At 34.6% G+C, this 16938-nt stretch overlaps 1 protein-coding gene across 6 annotated transcripts in view; it reads left to right on the top strand.

The window, feature by feature from the left end:
• The window catches only part of LOC112691990 (adenylate cyclase type 8), a 171990-nt gene extending 157985 nt beyond the window's left edge, over positions 1-14005 (top strand). For 2 of the 6 annotated variants that reach the window (XM_025566483.1, XM_025566482.1), the window contains exon 24: positions 9928-14005. In XM_025566483.1, coding sequence (XP_025422268.1) covers positions 9928-10475 — 548 coding nt within the window. In that variant the 3' untranslated portion in view covers positions 10476-14005. Of the gene's footprint in view, positions 1-4945; positions 5149-9927 lie in introns of those variants that run through there. The other 4 variants (XM_025566485.1, XM_025566484.1, XM_025566486.1 and 1 more) reach the window with 3 other exon arrangements.
• Positions 14006-16938: the final 2933 nt, after the last annotated feature.

The raw sequence follows: 16938 nt of genomic DNA, 5'->3' as shown, positions 1-16938 counted from the left end.
GTTTCTACGCTCCTTTCCCTGATCAACTTTTGCGTCCTTTCATATCGTGCCCGCTCTACCAACACTTTTGCTATCCCAATGTACGCCACCAACTATAGTTCGAACAATCCGATTCACTACAGAATGCGCCTTTCTTATGTCCACTCATCGTTTTCACTTTAATTTAAACACCTAGTTCCGTCCTACTTCCTCTGATTTGCTGTTTGTATGAAGATTTAACTTTCATTTATTGCACTTTGGGCCACGCCCGTATATAATAAAATAAAATAAAATATTGTTTTGTATAGTAAAACGATTATAGGCGCGTCATTAAGGAGTGATCCTGTAATGCACAAATGTGCACGCACACGCATATGTGATACGTATAACTAATGAACACCCCACACGGAATATACCATTTAGTCGACCGATATCTATATATATTTACATTTTTGATTTTATCAGAATTCAAAAATTTCAATTTGCGTTGAAATTATACATTTTTTTTTTTTTTTGACTCAAATACACATATGTTTATAGTGATAAATTATCACTGATAATACTTGTATGCATATATGATCTATATGGAGAACAATAACTCTTAATATCTTCATGTGACTCGAAATTAACAAAATAAAACACAAATACTACTTCTTTGCCAAACAAATATTGAAGTATTTAATTGTTCACCGTACCTAATTCACACCTATAGCGTAAATAAACTATTCTTAAAAACATCAGAAAAAGTTAAATATTAATTCGATGTAAATACAGTGAAACCTCGTTAAGACGTTCTCGAAGGGAAGGCGTAAAACGAATATTATACGGAGTGGTGTAACATACGGTATCCTGCATAATACGTTCTTTCAGCGTGTTATACGGAATCCCGCGTGATACACTTGAAACTTTTAAACGGGATACTATACAGAATAAAGTTAAAAAAAAGTTCATGGTATTATATTTTACTTATTACATAAAAAGAACATAAAAATGAATATATAAATATAGAATGATGCATACACATTTGCATCTTATAAGGTTGTTTTATTATATTATACGTTACATATACATATTATATTAGGTTAGGTTAATTCATACTATGTATAATTTTTTGAAAAAAAAGTGGTAATGGTTTTATATTAGGTATACTTTTTATGTATTAATTTAAAAAAAAAAAAAAAATGATTGTAGTTTGATGTTTCAATGAGTTTGTTCAATAATTATTTATAAAGAACGTTTCCATCCTACCTAAGTAAAAAAGTATATTTTCGGAGTCATCAGTTGCAGTAAGCGCCGGTCTCAATGAAAATATTGATTGTATTGAATACAAATTGTAAATTTTAATTAAGTGGGTTTTTTTTCTATGTATAATAGGTACAAGTATCCAGAAAATAGAGCGGATATTACGGCATTACGTATTAAGCGTGTTTTTTCAATATAAAAATGCCTCAAGTACTAGAGACCGAAAAAAATCCACGTATTTAATGGAATTGCGTACTAAGCGGAAGCGTCCTAACGAGGTTTTATTGTAAACTTATATTATTTTAGGTATTAATAACATTTAAATATGGTTTTATATTTTTTTAAAATTATGTACATTTAATATATACATATTAATTTATACTATATATATGAGTAATGAAATTATGATAAATTCAATTAAGGAAAGACTGATGAAAATGGCACTTTAAAAAATTCACAACCATTAATTATTAATCAAATAAAAATTTTTATAACATAAATCCGCCATTGTTTCATAACTTATTTATCCCTATGTAAATTCCGACAAATGAAAATAGTTTTCCTACAATTTCCGAAAAAAAAAAAAAAAAATGTTTATACGATGTTTTTGAATATTTTATAATTTTAGTAGAAATGAATACGGTCGGTTTTAAGAAATGCATCATAGCAGAGTTTAATTCTTAAGTAATAAAATAATAAGTAACTCTAAACGCAGACAAGTGAACTAAACTGGTAAATGCTTATTTTTTAACTACATGAAATTAATTTTCCTTTTTCATCACTGGGGTCACAGGTATAAAGTTTGAGTTTGCTATAAATTTAAAATACCACGGTTACAATTAAACCATAAATAATTCCTCAAAAAAACATATCATTAATAGTACTTATAAAATGATAAATATTATACATTGACATTATTTTCTTATAATCTGTATAGTTTTACTTCTGGTGAAATAACTGTAAGCACATAATACTATCGAGTAATTCCACGATAGAAACAAAATACAAAAGATATTCGTGCAGTCACGTTCAATCCAATTCCGAACAATTTGATCTTACACTCATTATTTTTATTTTTATTTTTTTCTTTTTGACAACATAATTATGTGTAGCTGTTGTTTCTCGACTTCTATTTGATTTTATGTCTAAATTCGACGAAAACTGTATGATACTATATGTACTCGTATAAGAGATATTTGCTTGAAATTTGAAGTATCAAAAAATCGAATTTAAAAGTCTCATATGGTTTTGTAGAAATCATTAGTATATTAAATAATAATTTTAATAAGCATTTGTAGTACTTGTATTGTAAGATAATTATCTTAATACTATTTATATACATTTGTTAACGATCTCATAAATGAAATGCATTAAGTTTTTTGAAATATCACAATTATAATTTTCATTTTATGCGTTATTGTACTATGTTATGCATTATTTATATTGTTTTTTGTAGGCTTTTTTTTTTGTTAGTATTTATTTTACTCGGTATAATTGTATCGAAGTATAAAATCAACGATGTTGGCGAAATAATGTTTGTTTAACGAATCGAAAACTATTGAATTTCAAACCAATGAATACTTTAATTTGCTTTTAACCGATACTTAACGTAAAAAAAATATTTTTTTCTATATTACTATTTATTTATTTATTTTTACTATATTTTGACAATATTATTTTTAAAGCTCAATTGCTAAATACTCAAATGGCCATTATGTAAATAGCCTTACCAGAACCGACCTCTAAATTACTCCACTCGATCACGTCATGTCCCAAGAAAGTTAATTATTCAAGTGTCTAATTATATTTATCGTTTGTTTTTAAGTTTTTAGACCTGTTAAAATTTGTCTAACTAATTCAACAAAATAATAATAATTCTTATTACATGCGGCTTCTTAGCTAAAATGATTTAGGTACATATACGATCATTTGTGTTTTAATGTAACTTAAAACATTTCCGAACAGTTTACAATTTATGATAATAATAAATATAATTGATATATTACTACTCAAAACAAAAGTACCAACATCAACACAAAGTTATATTTCAAGTAAAATATTTTACAAGCCTTTCCAGACTCGAGATAAAACAGTGCAATAACTGTAGTTATGTTTACAAAATTACAGTTACAACTGTTGTACTTGCCCTGCCGCTATACCGTTTCATTTGCTTGTATATCTTTGGCTTTGTGTATTTTTTTTCCTTAAGCCGAGAATTTGTGTGCTTTTTATATAGAACGAACGATTCACCGTACCGTTTTAATAAAACAATTGATCGGAATTTGGGAAATCGAGTTATCTAATTGTGGAAATAGAAATAACAATCGACATTTTCAAAACATAAGACAAGTTTAACGATAAACATGCAGGCGTATTTATTATGATGCCCGACAAACTGTTATAAGATCAAACCACGAAGAGTATAATATTATCATAGTGTGCTGATATATTAGATTATATTAGCTTTACACCTTATACCTAATAATAATAATAATACCTGCGTACTAATATTATAAATAAATAAGGTCTAATGATCGATAAGTCCGTCAAAACTGCTAATAATAAAAATTATTAAACATTATATATGTGTACGGGATGTATCATAATGATTGTGGTCGAACATGTTTTACATCCCACTATATATACATCGCATTGTAAGCACTTACTTGATCATAATAAAAAATATGTTCGCGCTAATGTTGATCACGTGTTTGCTGTAAAATATAGGTAGATCGTTTTTTATTGTTTTCTGGCTCGTATCCAGACTCCTCCACTCGACGACATCCATAATGTCAAGAATCACATCACACCAAAAACTTTTCCGTGTTTGACCAAAAACCGACATTTTTATAGTTAAAATGTAAATTAAATACTCTTCATTTTAAATGTACCTAATTTATTTATTTTTTATTTTTACTCGAATGCAAAATAATTGTATTACATATTAATTATTATTGTAAAAGGTTCTCATTTTGACTGGAGAGATTATGTTACATTTTTTTTTTGAGCTCCCTCGAAATAAAATTTTGTTCGTATGACTGTTGGTTGCCTGTTGTCATTGTTATTAATCATCCTTCGGTGGCGTTTATTTGAGGGACGGGAGAAGGATTGAACAGTAGTTTTTGTTTTATTTTGTACTTACTGTATTGTCAATGTCCATTAATGAGTTATATTACACAGATCTTAAATAGTTATAATAGGTCCTCCCTCTTTTATCAATAATTATTAGTTAACTATATTTTAAAAGTTTTTTATAATTATATTTTACATTTACCTTAAAAATAGTTCTTTTTTTTTATACCCGTAGAATCTTTTCGTCTTCATTATGAAAAACAAAATTAAAAGAGACATTGCTCATATTATTATTACAATCTTTTAATATATCCACACAAGTCTTCTACCATTACACTTTGATAGCATTTATTCATCCTCCTCCTTCTGGCTATGAAAAATAACCGCCACTGTTATAATTCTGACGACCGTTTTTTTTTTTTTTTTATTTTACATATACATCAATGTGTAGATTATAGTGTGTGTGGTTTATCTTTCTTTGTGGTTTTGATGTATCTGTATGTATAAGCATAATATATAGAACTATTTTTATATCTAAATTCTAGATGCTTTCCTTTTATATTTGATCGATTACTTCGGTTTTTGACCAGATGACACTATTTTCTCGACCACCTACGACCGTTATTTTTATTAAAAAGTCGCATGTTCACAGGAATGAACAATGTCATCTGCAGATGTCCGTGGGAAATATAAAATCGATATACTTGGCCTTTCAAATGAACAAATGAATAAGATTTTTTTAAAACATGGTCAACCAAATCTTTTGTACCAGAAAAATAAATTAGAAAATTTTCCTTGTGAACCAGTTAAATTTATAAATTAATAACATTACAATTGTTTGTTTGCCATACACAATGTCCCAAATGATATATTAAATCCTACGTGTTTGTTTTAAAATAAGTAAAAACTTTCTTAATTTTTCATGTTTACTATATAATATTTTGTTACATATATTATGTTGATTACGCTATATTTTTTTACTGTGCTACATTTTGAAAGTTTAAAAAAAATCATGATATATAATATATATATGATTAATATAAGAACATTTCCCATGTATTTTCATCGAAATATATTTTTGTAAACGTAATTTTGTTTTTGTTTCTAAAACTTTTAAAATTTATTTTTGTTACTTTAATCAATGACCCTCGGCAACATTGGTCATTGGGTGTTGTTAATATTGTAGATTTATAATTATGTAAAAATATATTTAATCTGAATTTTATAAAAAGTTATTTGTGCATAATTGTGTACACGTATACCTTTATACTCAATAAATAAAACAAATATGTATTAGGGTAGGATGCATTTCAGTGTATAAAAACGTAATGTGTAACGCTATATATTATAGTTACGTGCAGCTACTACGTAATGACTAATTAATGTTTATTATGGTATATAGCGATGCATTTATCGGGGGATGATAGGGTATTGAATATATTGGGTGCTATCACTGGAGGAATAGGAAAGTATTGGTCGATTAGTGTGATTGCTGATTATTTAAATTATTATAATTATTAAACTAACAAATATTTTTTGCTGAACAATTCGAATACACGATTCGCGGGTGGACAAACAATTAGAGGGTTCCAGTAAAATATTGACTGCTGGCTGAAAATTATGTTTAAAAATGCACCGCTGGTAAGTAATGTGCGCAAATACAGAAGAGTATGCAAAAATCGATGAAAATATGTACCAACACATTTGCATGTATGTTGAAATACACGCAAACTGTTCTGTTTTATGTAAAAAAAAAAAAAATTATGAGAATATTTCGTCCCACACTCGTAAGTTATATTATACTCGTATATTGCAGCGTTCGGGCTGAGTGTTTCGTGTACACGCGTATTATAAATATATTATAACGGTGTATACTCGCGATTACGGTATTTCAGTTGGTTGTTCTCCGTACGTAATATCATTTCGGTTAATTTCATTATACATATATATATAAATGTACCTGTACTTATATTTGCCCTTATAGCCATTCTAATTGTCCACGTGACAAGCAGCATTTAATTACATCCAACATAAATTTACACTTCAACTCGCTGATCACTGTCGACCAAAACGATCACAAGTCGTCAATATATTTTAATATACTTCGCGATTAGACGCGTATTATTTTTTCTCGATTCAATGATATTATTGAAATTTATATTACTGGAATGCCAATTTCAATCTACTGTAATCCTAACGTTACCGTGGAGTACACACAGGGGATAACGTTTTTCCGTTTATTCTAAAACGCTCCCAACCACTGTACAACGGAGGAATGGAGGTCGTGAAATACGTCAGACGATTCCTGTGTAACATCCTGTATGGTGTCTCGGTCCATCCTACTGATACACTGTCACAACATTCCACCACGTGAAATAAAAACCGAGATGTCTAATTTACCTATTATCAAATTTTAATCGAATAATACTGCCGATGTTACGCCTCGTCCTTCTTGTAATATAATATTTCTCTTCGAGAAGTTAAAATAGTCTTTGTTAAATAATTAAGTTTGCAAAACATATAAGATGTTATCTTGGAACTATTTTCTTATACGCAGAATATCATCACGTCCTCGTATGTTCTTTTCTTCGCGTTGTATGCAAAAGGCTTTCATGTAATCGCGAGGCTCTCGCATTCCACAGATATTATAAACTCGACGAACTTTCTGGATAACCGTTGTGATCAATAGATAATAATCATTGATCGATAGCTTTACTATTATTTCAGAAAAAAGTTTACGATGCGCCCGCATGACTTTAATACCGTGCAATATACTGTACCATATATATGGCTCATCGCCCCTAGGTTATATAGATTTTACATAATCCGTAAAGAGTTCAAGCGAAACCGACCCCAGTGTTTATTGTACATTTAATTGTTATCAAAATCACATGAAGTCCTATAAAATTTAAATCGTACGCGTATTTTAAAACTATGTTGAAAACTTCAAAAGTCTTAGCGCCCATAAAAGCCTTACGTTCCCGTAACTATACTAGTAAAATGGTCAAAAAGTTGAATAGCTAATCTCTGAATAAATTTTAAACTTAATTAGTCCATTATAACTAGTTGAATCGATACTTTAATTAAAAAAAAAAAAAAAAAAAACATTGATACGATTTAGCTTTTACAAATTAATTTGAAAAATAATCGCAGCCACGTCGAAAACGTATGGAAAACGTTCACATTTACCGGATAAGCATTTATAAATAGTTAACCGTACTGAAATGAAGCGTATCGTTACGACATGGGTTTGAAAATATATTTGGTTAAAACGTAAAACTTGAAAACGGCCGGGCATTTTTTAATGCTATCCGGATGATTAAAAGAGCTTATTAAAAAAAAAAAAAAATCCTGTTTTATAACTGATCGAAATTGATATTTTTCACCTCGTAGATAAATCGCTTTTAACTGTTAGCTCACGTAACCCGACGATATTGCGTTGACTTAATAACATGACTGGCTCGAATCAATCGAATTAAGCCTTCGAACGTCGTCGGGAATCCGGCACGCGTCCGTGCGTGCTACGTTACGGGAGCGACATCGCAAACGACCAAACGATCAGTGCACTCGAACGGGCGTGAAATAATTATACAGGCACGATGTTGTGCCGTGTAAGCGTTGGCATGCCGGTCCGGTAGAAAGTTTTCGATCGTGGTTAAGGGTGGTTCTTAAGGAGGGTGTCCGAGATAATTGCTGGGGATTCGATTAGTGTACCGAACACACGTGTGCACTCGTACGGGTGGTTCAGGGCGGGAGGGTTGCACGTGCGAGTGCGTCCGACGCGCGCGACAAAGCGTAACGGAACGTTATTCGCGCGCATTAAATCTCACCTAACCTGTGCGCAACAGTTGCGTTGCACATTACATTACGCGCGTACACGGTTGATTGGTGTTGCAACGCATTGCTCGATCGTCCGGTCGGTACACGACGCGGCGCAAATGGTTTGTAGGTTTTTTCTTTTATTTGCGTTCCGTCGTCGATATCCTTCGAGATCGACGGAACATAACCGTGAAAAAACGAACACTTCGAACTTGGAGCTTGGAGTGATTAACCGGCGACCGATCGACATACATATCTGTACGCGTTCGCTGTTTCAATCGAGTACTGCGTCCAAACGCTCGTGCTAATATTCACGTAGATAAATATACATCACGTGGTCTCCCCGCTGTCCGCGACCGGGTTTGCTCTGTCGCCGTTTTCATAACAAACGTTAGTGCGCATGTGTGAACAAGCAACGTGCACTGTTACTCTGTTAACCCGATCATCGGTTCACCACGGTTCCGTTAAAAGTACACGAGCAGAATATGTACACCGGAAGGAGAATTTTGAAATGCTTTTCGTGTAGTCCTAAATTCTTTACGTTATATTATATCCTTTTGGTCGCTTTTTTTTTCCCTTTTCTTTTTTTTGATTAATGCTTATATACGATTAACAAGACTACGGATTTGAATTCTTACTGAACCCAAGCTAAAAATAACGTAAATACTTATATTATAAAAAAAAAAAAAAAAAAAGTACATCTTATTACCTTAGAAATGTGCAACATTGTAATTCGTAAAAGCATAAGGGAAAGGTGGTACAACCAATTCTTGGCCACTGAAAAACCTGCTAGCAGTAATTGGTTTATTCCTTCTAGCTATCTGACAGCATGAAATGCCTTTATATTTTCTGTTGACGAGATCGTTGTTATGCTTTTCCACCGGGATAGATTTTTATAAGATTTATAAGAAACGATATAACACGCTGTCGACCGAGGGCTTTTGCGCTTTGGTCCCGTCTGCTATCCACACATGTAATAGGTACGTTATCTGAATAAAATCTATTGGGTGATGACGTGATAAATGGTTTAAACGATGGTGCCTAAGGGTTGTATGCCTATCACGCACAGGCATGATCTGCAAAGTTTGACGAAAAATGTATTGTCAATCGCGTTTCCTTTTACATAACAACAGTTCTTTGTTTCTTTTTCCCTATTTTTATCATAATTATCGTTGTAGTAGGTATTGTGGACATTTTATATATAATACCACGTCACATATTGCCACAATATAAAGACGAAAAACCGTCACTCATAATTTATCATTATTTATTATTTTTTACTAATCATAATTTATTAATGCATGTTATTCAGTTATATTATTGTTATACGGTGTGATAGTAAAAACAACGTGCATTGCTTTCGTGTTGAAGATGAAATACGAAATCAATATTTCCTAGTCGTTCAATCGAGTTTTCACTAAAGCGGAAATGAATATCGGAAAGACATTATTATGATACCAGACTTCTTCTGATCCTAATTCCTGATTTATTTACTGTGGATACGTTACGTTATATTCGTCTCCCGCTCGTTCTTGTTAGACATTTATATTTCTCGTAAAAACATAAGAAAAAAAATGTCTACTATTATTTTCACGTTTTAAACGCTCGACTCGGGCGATAGCGTTTTTTCTCGGAGTTCGAATCACGAACCGTGTTCCTTATCCATTTTCGGTGGCCGTTAATACGACATTTAGCTTGTGCACGACATTTGCAAAACAAGGTCATGCCTATAACGATGATGATGTGATGCTATATTGAGTAATCATGTGCTTGTTATACGTGAACGCGACTGACGCGCGTGCGCACGTGTTGTAGATGTTGCAGGTAACAACAACCTGACGCGCACCAAGTCGCAGTACCACCGCACGCACCCGGGCCGGTTGGTGAACTTCAGCAGCTTCCGCGTGTCCAACCGGCACCAACAACAACAACAGCAACAACAACAACAGCAGCAGCAGCAGCAACCGCAGGCTCGCGGCGGAATGGTAGCTAGGGCCGTGACGATGGGCGGCAGCCGTCTGCTGTCCGCGTCCGCTTTCGGCAACTCGCTGCAGCAACCGCGGAACGCCGTAGTCGTCGAAGAGACCGCGCAGCAACGCGACCCGAAGACGGCGTCGGGCGGCAGCGTCAAGCCGGCCACGTTCGCGGAACGACGGAAGTACCGGAAAACGACGGTCGCCGCGATGGACACGCGCTCGGCCGCAGAGGCCGCGTGCCCGGGCACGACGCTCAGGTACTGCAAGTCCGTGTCGCCCATAGCCGAAAAGCCGCCGGCGCGACACAGTCCGCCCAGGTCCGTGTCCATGAACCTTCAGCCGCGAAGCTTCGTCCCGGCGGCGGCGGCCGATCCGTGCCCGAGGTGATGACCGGCCGCGGCCACACGACGGCGGCGATGGCGGCGGCGGGACGACAGGGCGCGTTCCACGGTCACCGTTCTTCTCATCCTCCTTCGCCCCTCCCGCGCGGTGCGCCGTTCGACGTAACGTCCAAGCGAAGAACGTGAACAAAATGTGTAGCTCGCACGCGTTCGGCCGAAGCTCTCCGTTCGTTTCCGGTCGTCGTCCCTGTCCGGCCCGCGGGCCGTGATCGTCGGTGCCGATGTACAACGTGTCGTGCAGGGTCTCGACAAGTCGATTTCGAAGGGAACGGGACGCGCGAAGAGTAATTCGTGTGCTTTACGTTAGACTACATTCGAAGCTCGGATCGTGTACATAGATAGAACTGTAGTGAGGGGATCGGCACCCTGCGCGCCTCTTCTGCTCATGATCCGCAGCACTTCGGGATACGCCTGGACGTCGTCGAATTTTTTCCCCCGCCCGCATACCGTTGTTACAGCGACACCCGTGGCGTACACGCGACCAATCCTTCTCTCCTCGGCTTTTACCGCGTTCAGATAATTATTAAATTCTAATCTAATCGCTCTGTACACATACGTTTTCTAATTCGCTACTGGCTGCTAGCGGATTTGAAAAGCAGTAAAGCATGGAGAGGACGTCGCTTGGTCCTGTGACCTTTTTCAAAAAAAAACCAGTCCGAAGCGACTGGTATCGTCGAACACTGCTGAGCTATCACGACTCTACTGCTTGCACACGGTCCTAACCCCGTCGGCGTATGCGACCACGTGCGCACCCTGCAGGTTTTCGTAAACTTTCTGCCGCATATGCACTATGTACATTATTCCGTTTTTGAAATATAACAATTGTATAATTTGACGTTTCCCCTATCCCCTCTTTGTTTTTTCTCAAATATATCATACGATATACCGTGCGCACTATGTAAATAATATACTTTTTTGTGTCCGCATTCCAGGATCATCGCGGACGACCGTCAACAATATAATTATCATATATCGTTTGTTATATTACTATTATTATTATGTACTTGATATGTGTTCTCGTGTTTTGATGATATTGTGAAAAAAATCTTATACAAATTTAATGTTTTTTAGAAGTAGTGCGAAAATTGTTTAGAAAATTATGCCAACCAAAATCTAATATTCTCAATGTTCATTTATTTTTTTAAACCTCAAAATGAACTAAGTTTCCAAATACTCGTTTAAATAATTTTGGATTTTACTCACGGTTTGATTATTTATATTAATATTAGATTACCGTCAAAACGATTTGTATTTGAAAATCGCTAAATTAATATAAGTTAAAATAATAATATGATCCGAACTTAGTGTAACGCAGTAGTCAACCGAATCATTTATTCGTCAGTTTTACTATATTTAACAGCGTTACTGTATAGTTCTTCCAAGAATGAGCACCCGAAAATTTAACAACGATGCCAATTTGTCACCACACTTCCTACCGACAATTGTTGGTTGAATCATATAAAAAAAAACATGAAACTATTGGGCTGTGATGGCTTAAACCGAAAAACAATCAAATTATTCTTTTCGTCCGTATAATTATTGATAATGATTATTATTAGTATATATAAAACGGAATTATTATAATCTGTTCCGATCAAATCATTTAAATTTAAAAACTAAATAATTTTAATACTAATGCACAAAGTTTTAATAACTCGTGTTATATTTTCACATAGGTTAGTCTTTCAACTTAATAATATTTTTTATACAAATCGATGATGTCGCGTATGGCGTATGCCATTTAAAAGAATATTATTATATCGTTACGTGCAATGCACGGTTAAAATTAGAGACCGCTTTGAACTGTTCTATACACTTCGAAACGTTTCACAAATCGTGTACAAATCATAATTATTTATTTCGCGCACATCATATTTTATCGAAAACAAATACTTTCCCGTAATTCGAATTATTTTTATTATCAAATATTATTTTACTTGACTAACGTGAGTTGTTTAACATATAGTTACTAATATCGACGCACAGTGCAGTACGAAAACGATGAACTTTATGATAAATGCGTTAGCACGAGGCTCTCGTGAAACATACTACGTTTCATAAAGTACCATATAATTCACTTGCACGCCGGGACGTCTGTTCCAAACATTTTGAGATTTAGGTGGGAAAAATCGTAGCATTATCGTGTGCACGATATCTGCATCTCACGTCCCCGACCCGCTCACGGAGGCCAAACAAATAGCTCGAAGCAATGGTCTTGCTAAATTTCAGTGCGCAGTGTGCACACGACTGTTATTTTCACGTGTGCGGCGATTCGATAGTATATCGTCAATGGCGAATCACAATGGCGTTGAAAATAATAACCTAACATAACCCTACAGCGAACGAACAAAAAAATACTTTGTATTTTTCGAGTGTACGTATATTTGGCTAACCGCTTTCGCCCATAAAATATTTACACGCAATTGTCGGATATTCCCACTGGACGTGCGAGTCGGACTTGCGTAGCGTGTTTCATCGGAATTGCTTCGGAAACGATAAGAGAATTCCGAAAATCATTTCTCGTCCAAAGCACAACAACCGGCCCCTGATCGGTTGGTCGAATTTTAACATAAATCATTTCAACGCAACATGTTTAAAACGGACCCCTAATACCACCGGAAATTTATTTTGACCGGAAAACTTATTCTGTACGCTGTCAGTGCAATTATAGATCGTAGTAATAATCTCGTGATGTACCTACCGGGTATGCCGGACACTTGTCTTAAACGGACACTTCCCGATTCCCCGTTTCGGACGCAGTTTCCCATCAAAAATTGAAAATCCCAGCCTTATTCTGTATAATTTTTGTAATAGAACTTTCGTTGTTCACGTTTAGCTGCTGAATCGAATACATTATTTTTCTTAGAAATAAAATCATCTAAGGCTATATGAACATAACACGTTGAGATACTTACCTATTTGTAAATACACGGTGTCTGTTACGTTATTGCATGTATCTTACTACATGATGTATTGTACTCGACCTCGTGTCACTTTCGACCGTCACACTCAACACACATACAGCCTCTATATTTTCTCTATATTTATAATATATTCAATTATTTTCACGTGTACTTGTATGTTTATAAAATGTCTATGATACCATATACGTAAGACTTATCATATACAAATATATTTATTATCATTAAACTTGCATATTTTTACCATGTTATATCGAGATGGTATTATATTTAAATCTATTTAATATTTCACTATTATTCCGTTAATTACGTGTACTATGTTTCTATTATTGTAAGATGAATATTATATAAAATAAACTGTTTATTACGATGTAAAGTCATTTGAAATTCCAACAGACCTCAGCGTTGTACCGTTTGCACCAGTTATGTACTCAAGCGCGCGGTACGGTAATAAGCGGAAACCACATCAACATTCGAAGTCTTGTACCAGTTCTTTCGAACATAACGGTTTGATATCATTATTAATGCCGTTCAAATGTCTGAACGTCCATCTGACGGGCTTTTGATGTTTCCTATTTCATTTTAATTCAGAAACATTAATAATATTTATTAATATATACTGTAATTAAATATATATTAATTTATTGTACTTACTGTAATTTTAAGAAAATAAATAAATAAATATAATGTATAAAACTATATAAAACTATATTAAAATGTGTACAATGGCGTATCGTATAGGCAAAATTAATACATTCATGCGAATAGGAAACATTACCTACATAATTCAATTTAAATAGTACATAGAACAACATATTACTCGTACATTTACTCTTCGATCCTGGTGACCTGCGCAAGTATTGAAGTAAGTACCATTCCTTGGTCGGTGCTCGTGCATCATTAGTTTTCTGTCCGAAGGTTATCAAAAGCGTCGTATGAAATTTGTTAAACTTGAATTTGTACAACATCAAAAATATTGTTCACATGTAATTAAGAAACATTAAGATTAAAAAAAAAAGACAGTGAAACCCCTAAACAATGAAAGCTATACTCATACATACATATGACATTTAGACATTTAACGATGTTTAATACTAGATAATAATTATTATATCGATAAGTTAGAGTATAGAGTCTATACTATAGATGATAAACTTTAAAATTGTATGATGTAATTTTAAAATATTAGCACGGGCCAGATAAAAAAGGCTCGGGGCCGCTAATTGCACACCCTTGTTCTATACCATGGTAGGCATCTATCATGGCATCTTAATTTCTTGCTATTATTACTAAATTGTCTGCATAGGCGCAGATTTGCCATGACTTGTTCACAATGCTTCCTGTTTTAATTGTATCTTTTACAGTCTCATGCAGAGCAATGTTGAAAAGTGTTGCTGATAGAGCATCACCTTGTCTAACTCCTGAATCTATGTTAAACGGGTCGCTCATTGATCCTTCTATTTTAAACTTTGCTGTTACGTTTTCCAGGGCCATAGTTATCAGTTTTATTATTTTATCAGAGACACCATTTTTCGCTAGTGCTATGTTCATTGCTGGTCTATTAAAGTTATCAAAAGCTTTGATAGCTACTGTTCTTGCTACTGATCTTATTGACTCTTATTTTCCAATCTTCGCATTAAAGTCGCCCTTTATAATAGTCATGTCGTATTAGGTATCTTATTAGTACATTTATCTAGGTTATCGTAAAAATTATCCTTTTCTTTTTCATCAGAGACTACGGTTAGAGCCTGTACTAAGAGTATTGTGGTATTTCTGAACTTTCTTTTGAGTCTTATTTTGCACACTTTGTTAGATATGGCTTCAAAGTTTAAAAATAACTTGCTCGTTTTCTTGCTTACGTAGAATTCGACGCCATAACTTCATGGTTTCTTTTCCGGTCCACTATAATATAATGTATAGCCTTTCTTATATATGGATCCTTGACCGCACCATCTGAGCTCCAGTAGTGCTACTATATCTATGTTATATTTTATAATCTCTGATGATAATACGTTCATTTTCCCTGCTTGTAATAAAGTTTTTATATTCCACGTTGCAAATGTTCAATCCGTTTTCCTTCGTTTAATCTTCATAGTCTGATTTCCTGGTCTAGTCTTTATCCCATTCTCTATGTCCAAGTTTTGATTTTTTTGCATAACGATACATTTTGCCAGGAGAGGTTGTTAGTCTCTCGCCGTACCCCCAACCAGGAGGGCCAGATCCATTTTGATCGCCTTTTACGATCGGTATAGACTACCGTAGGTGTATTCTTTCCCCCCGCCCACAGGGGAAAATTTATTTAAATATAGGTTTTAAACAATGTTTGTGGGATGAGCGCAATTTTTTAATGACGTTAATAGATACTTGTACTTAGGTTAATTGAAGGCAAACTGCGCCAGCTAATGAAATCGAAAACCATCCACATCAAATGACCTAGTCTTGTAACGAAGTCTATATATGGTAACGTCTCGTACTTTCTGCGTGAAATGGTCTTGTGACGGGCCGTAATGGGTCGCCAACCTATAGCCAGGCATTGGTTGGAGCATATAGGATTTTTTTGTTCTTAATATATATATATGAAACAAGGATAACATATTAAACAGTGTAACGTAAACAATGTAAAAAAAATTGGTAAAAAAAGTATATTAAGTGGGTTCCGAGAAAGCTCTTTTAGGCGTAAAACTCAGACAAAATAAAAAACAAAATAATTAAGTAAAAATCAATAACCTACGAGATATATCTTCCACCGGCTCCACTGGACGGTTACCGGGAGTATATGGTGATAATAATAATGATATATAATTCAAAAAACAAAGATACCGGCCACGATGTAATAAAAACAAATAATAAAAAATATACGTTACCAGCCATACAATGTGTAGCTATGGTGCCGCCCGAAAGCGTGGCAACAAAACAGGGCTGTACTTTTCAATGTTGTATTGCTAACGGCGTGTGGAAAAGAAATGTCGTCGTCCGCCGGTTTAGACCTCTTTCACACAGTCCGTTTTTTTAACGGCAACGGAATCGAATCGGTTGAAAATAGAAAACGGACCATATTTTCACACAATCCGTTTCTTTAACGGCAACGGAAACGGATCGGATGATAATAAAAACTAAACTTAACTAAACTTAAACGGATACCGGATAAAAATTATCGGACACTAAATCGGAAAGTGTGAAATGTTACATCAATTAATGTAGTCTTGATAAACGGTCCGTTTTAAAACGTTCCGACGACGGAAATATATCGAGGCAATCCGTTGAATTGTCCGTTGACGGACCGGTGGGTTATTTGTCCGATGATTGAAACGGATAGTGTGAATAACTAGTATAAACAACTGTTTCCTATCTCTCCGTTTTCTATTTATATCCGATCAGTTTCCGTTGCCGTTAAAAAAACGGACTGCGTGAAAGAGGTCTTAGTCAGTAACAAAGACGACGGGTAATGGAGGCAGTGGGAGTGAGACAATATTAATAGCGATTTGTATTAATTAAATAAAATTAGAATGATTTAAATTAACTGGCCGA

The sequence above is a fragment of the Sipha flava genome, unplaced genomic scaffold (genome assembly GCF_003268045.1).
Source record: "Sipha flava isolate LNK unplaced genomic scaffold, YSA_version1 68_pilon_pilon, whole genome shotgun sequence".
Lineage (NCBI taxonomy): Eukaryota > Metazoa > Arthropoda > Insecta > Hemiptera > Aphididae > Sipha > Sipha flava.
Note: the sequence above shows the minus strand (reverse complement) of the source record. Positions and strands in the feature narration are given on the sequence as shown.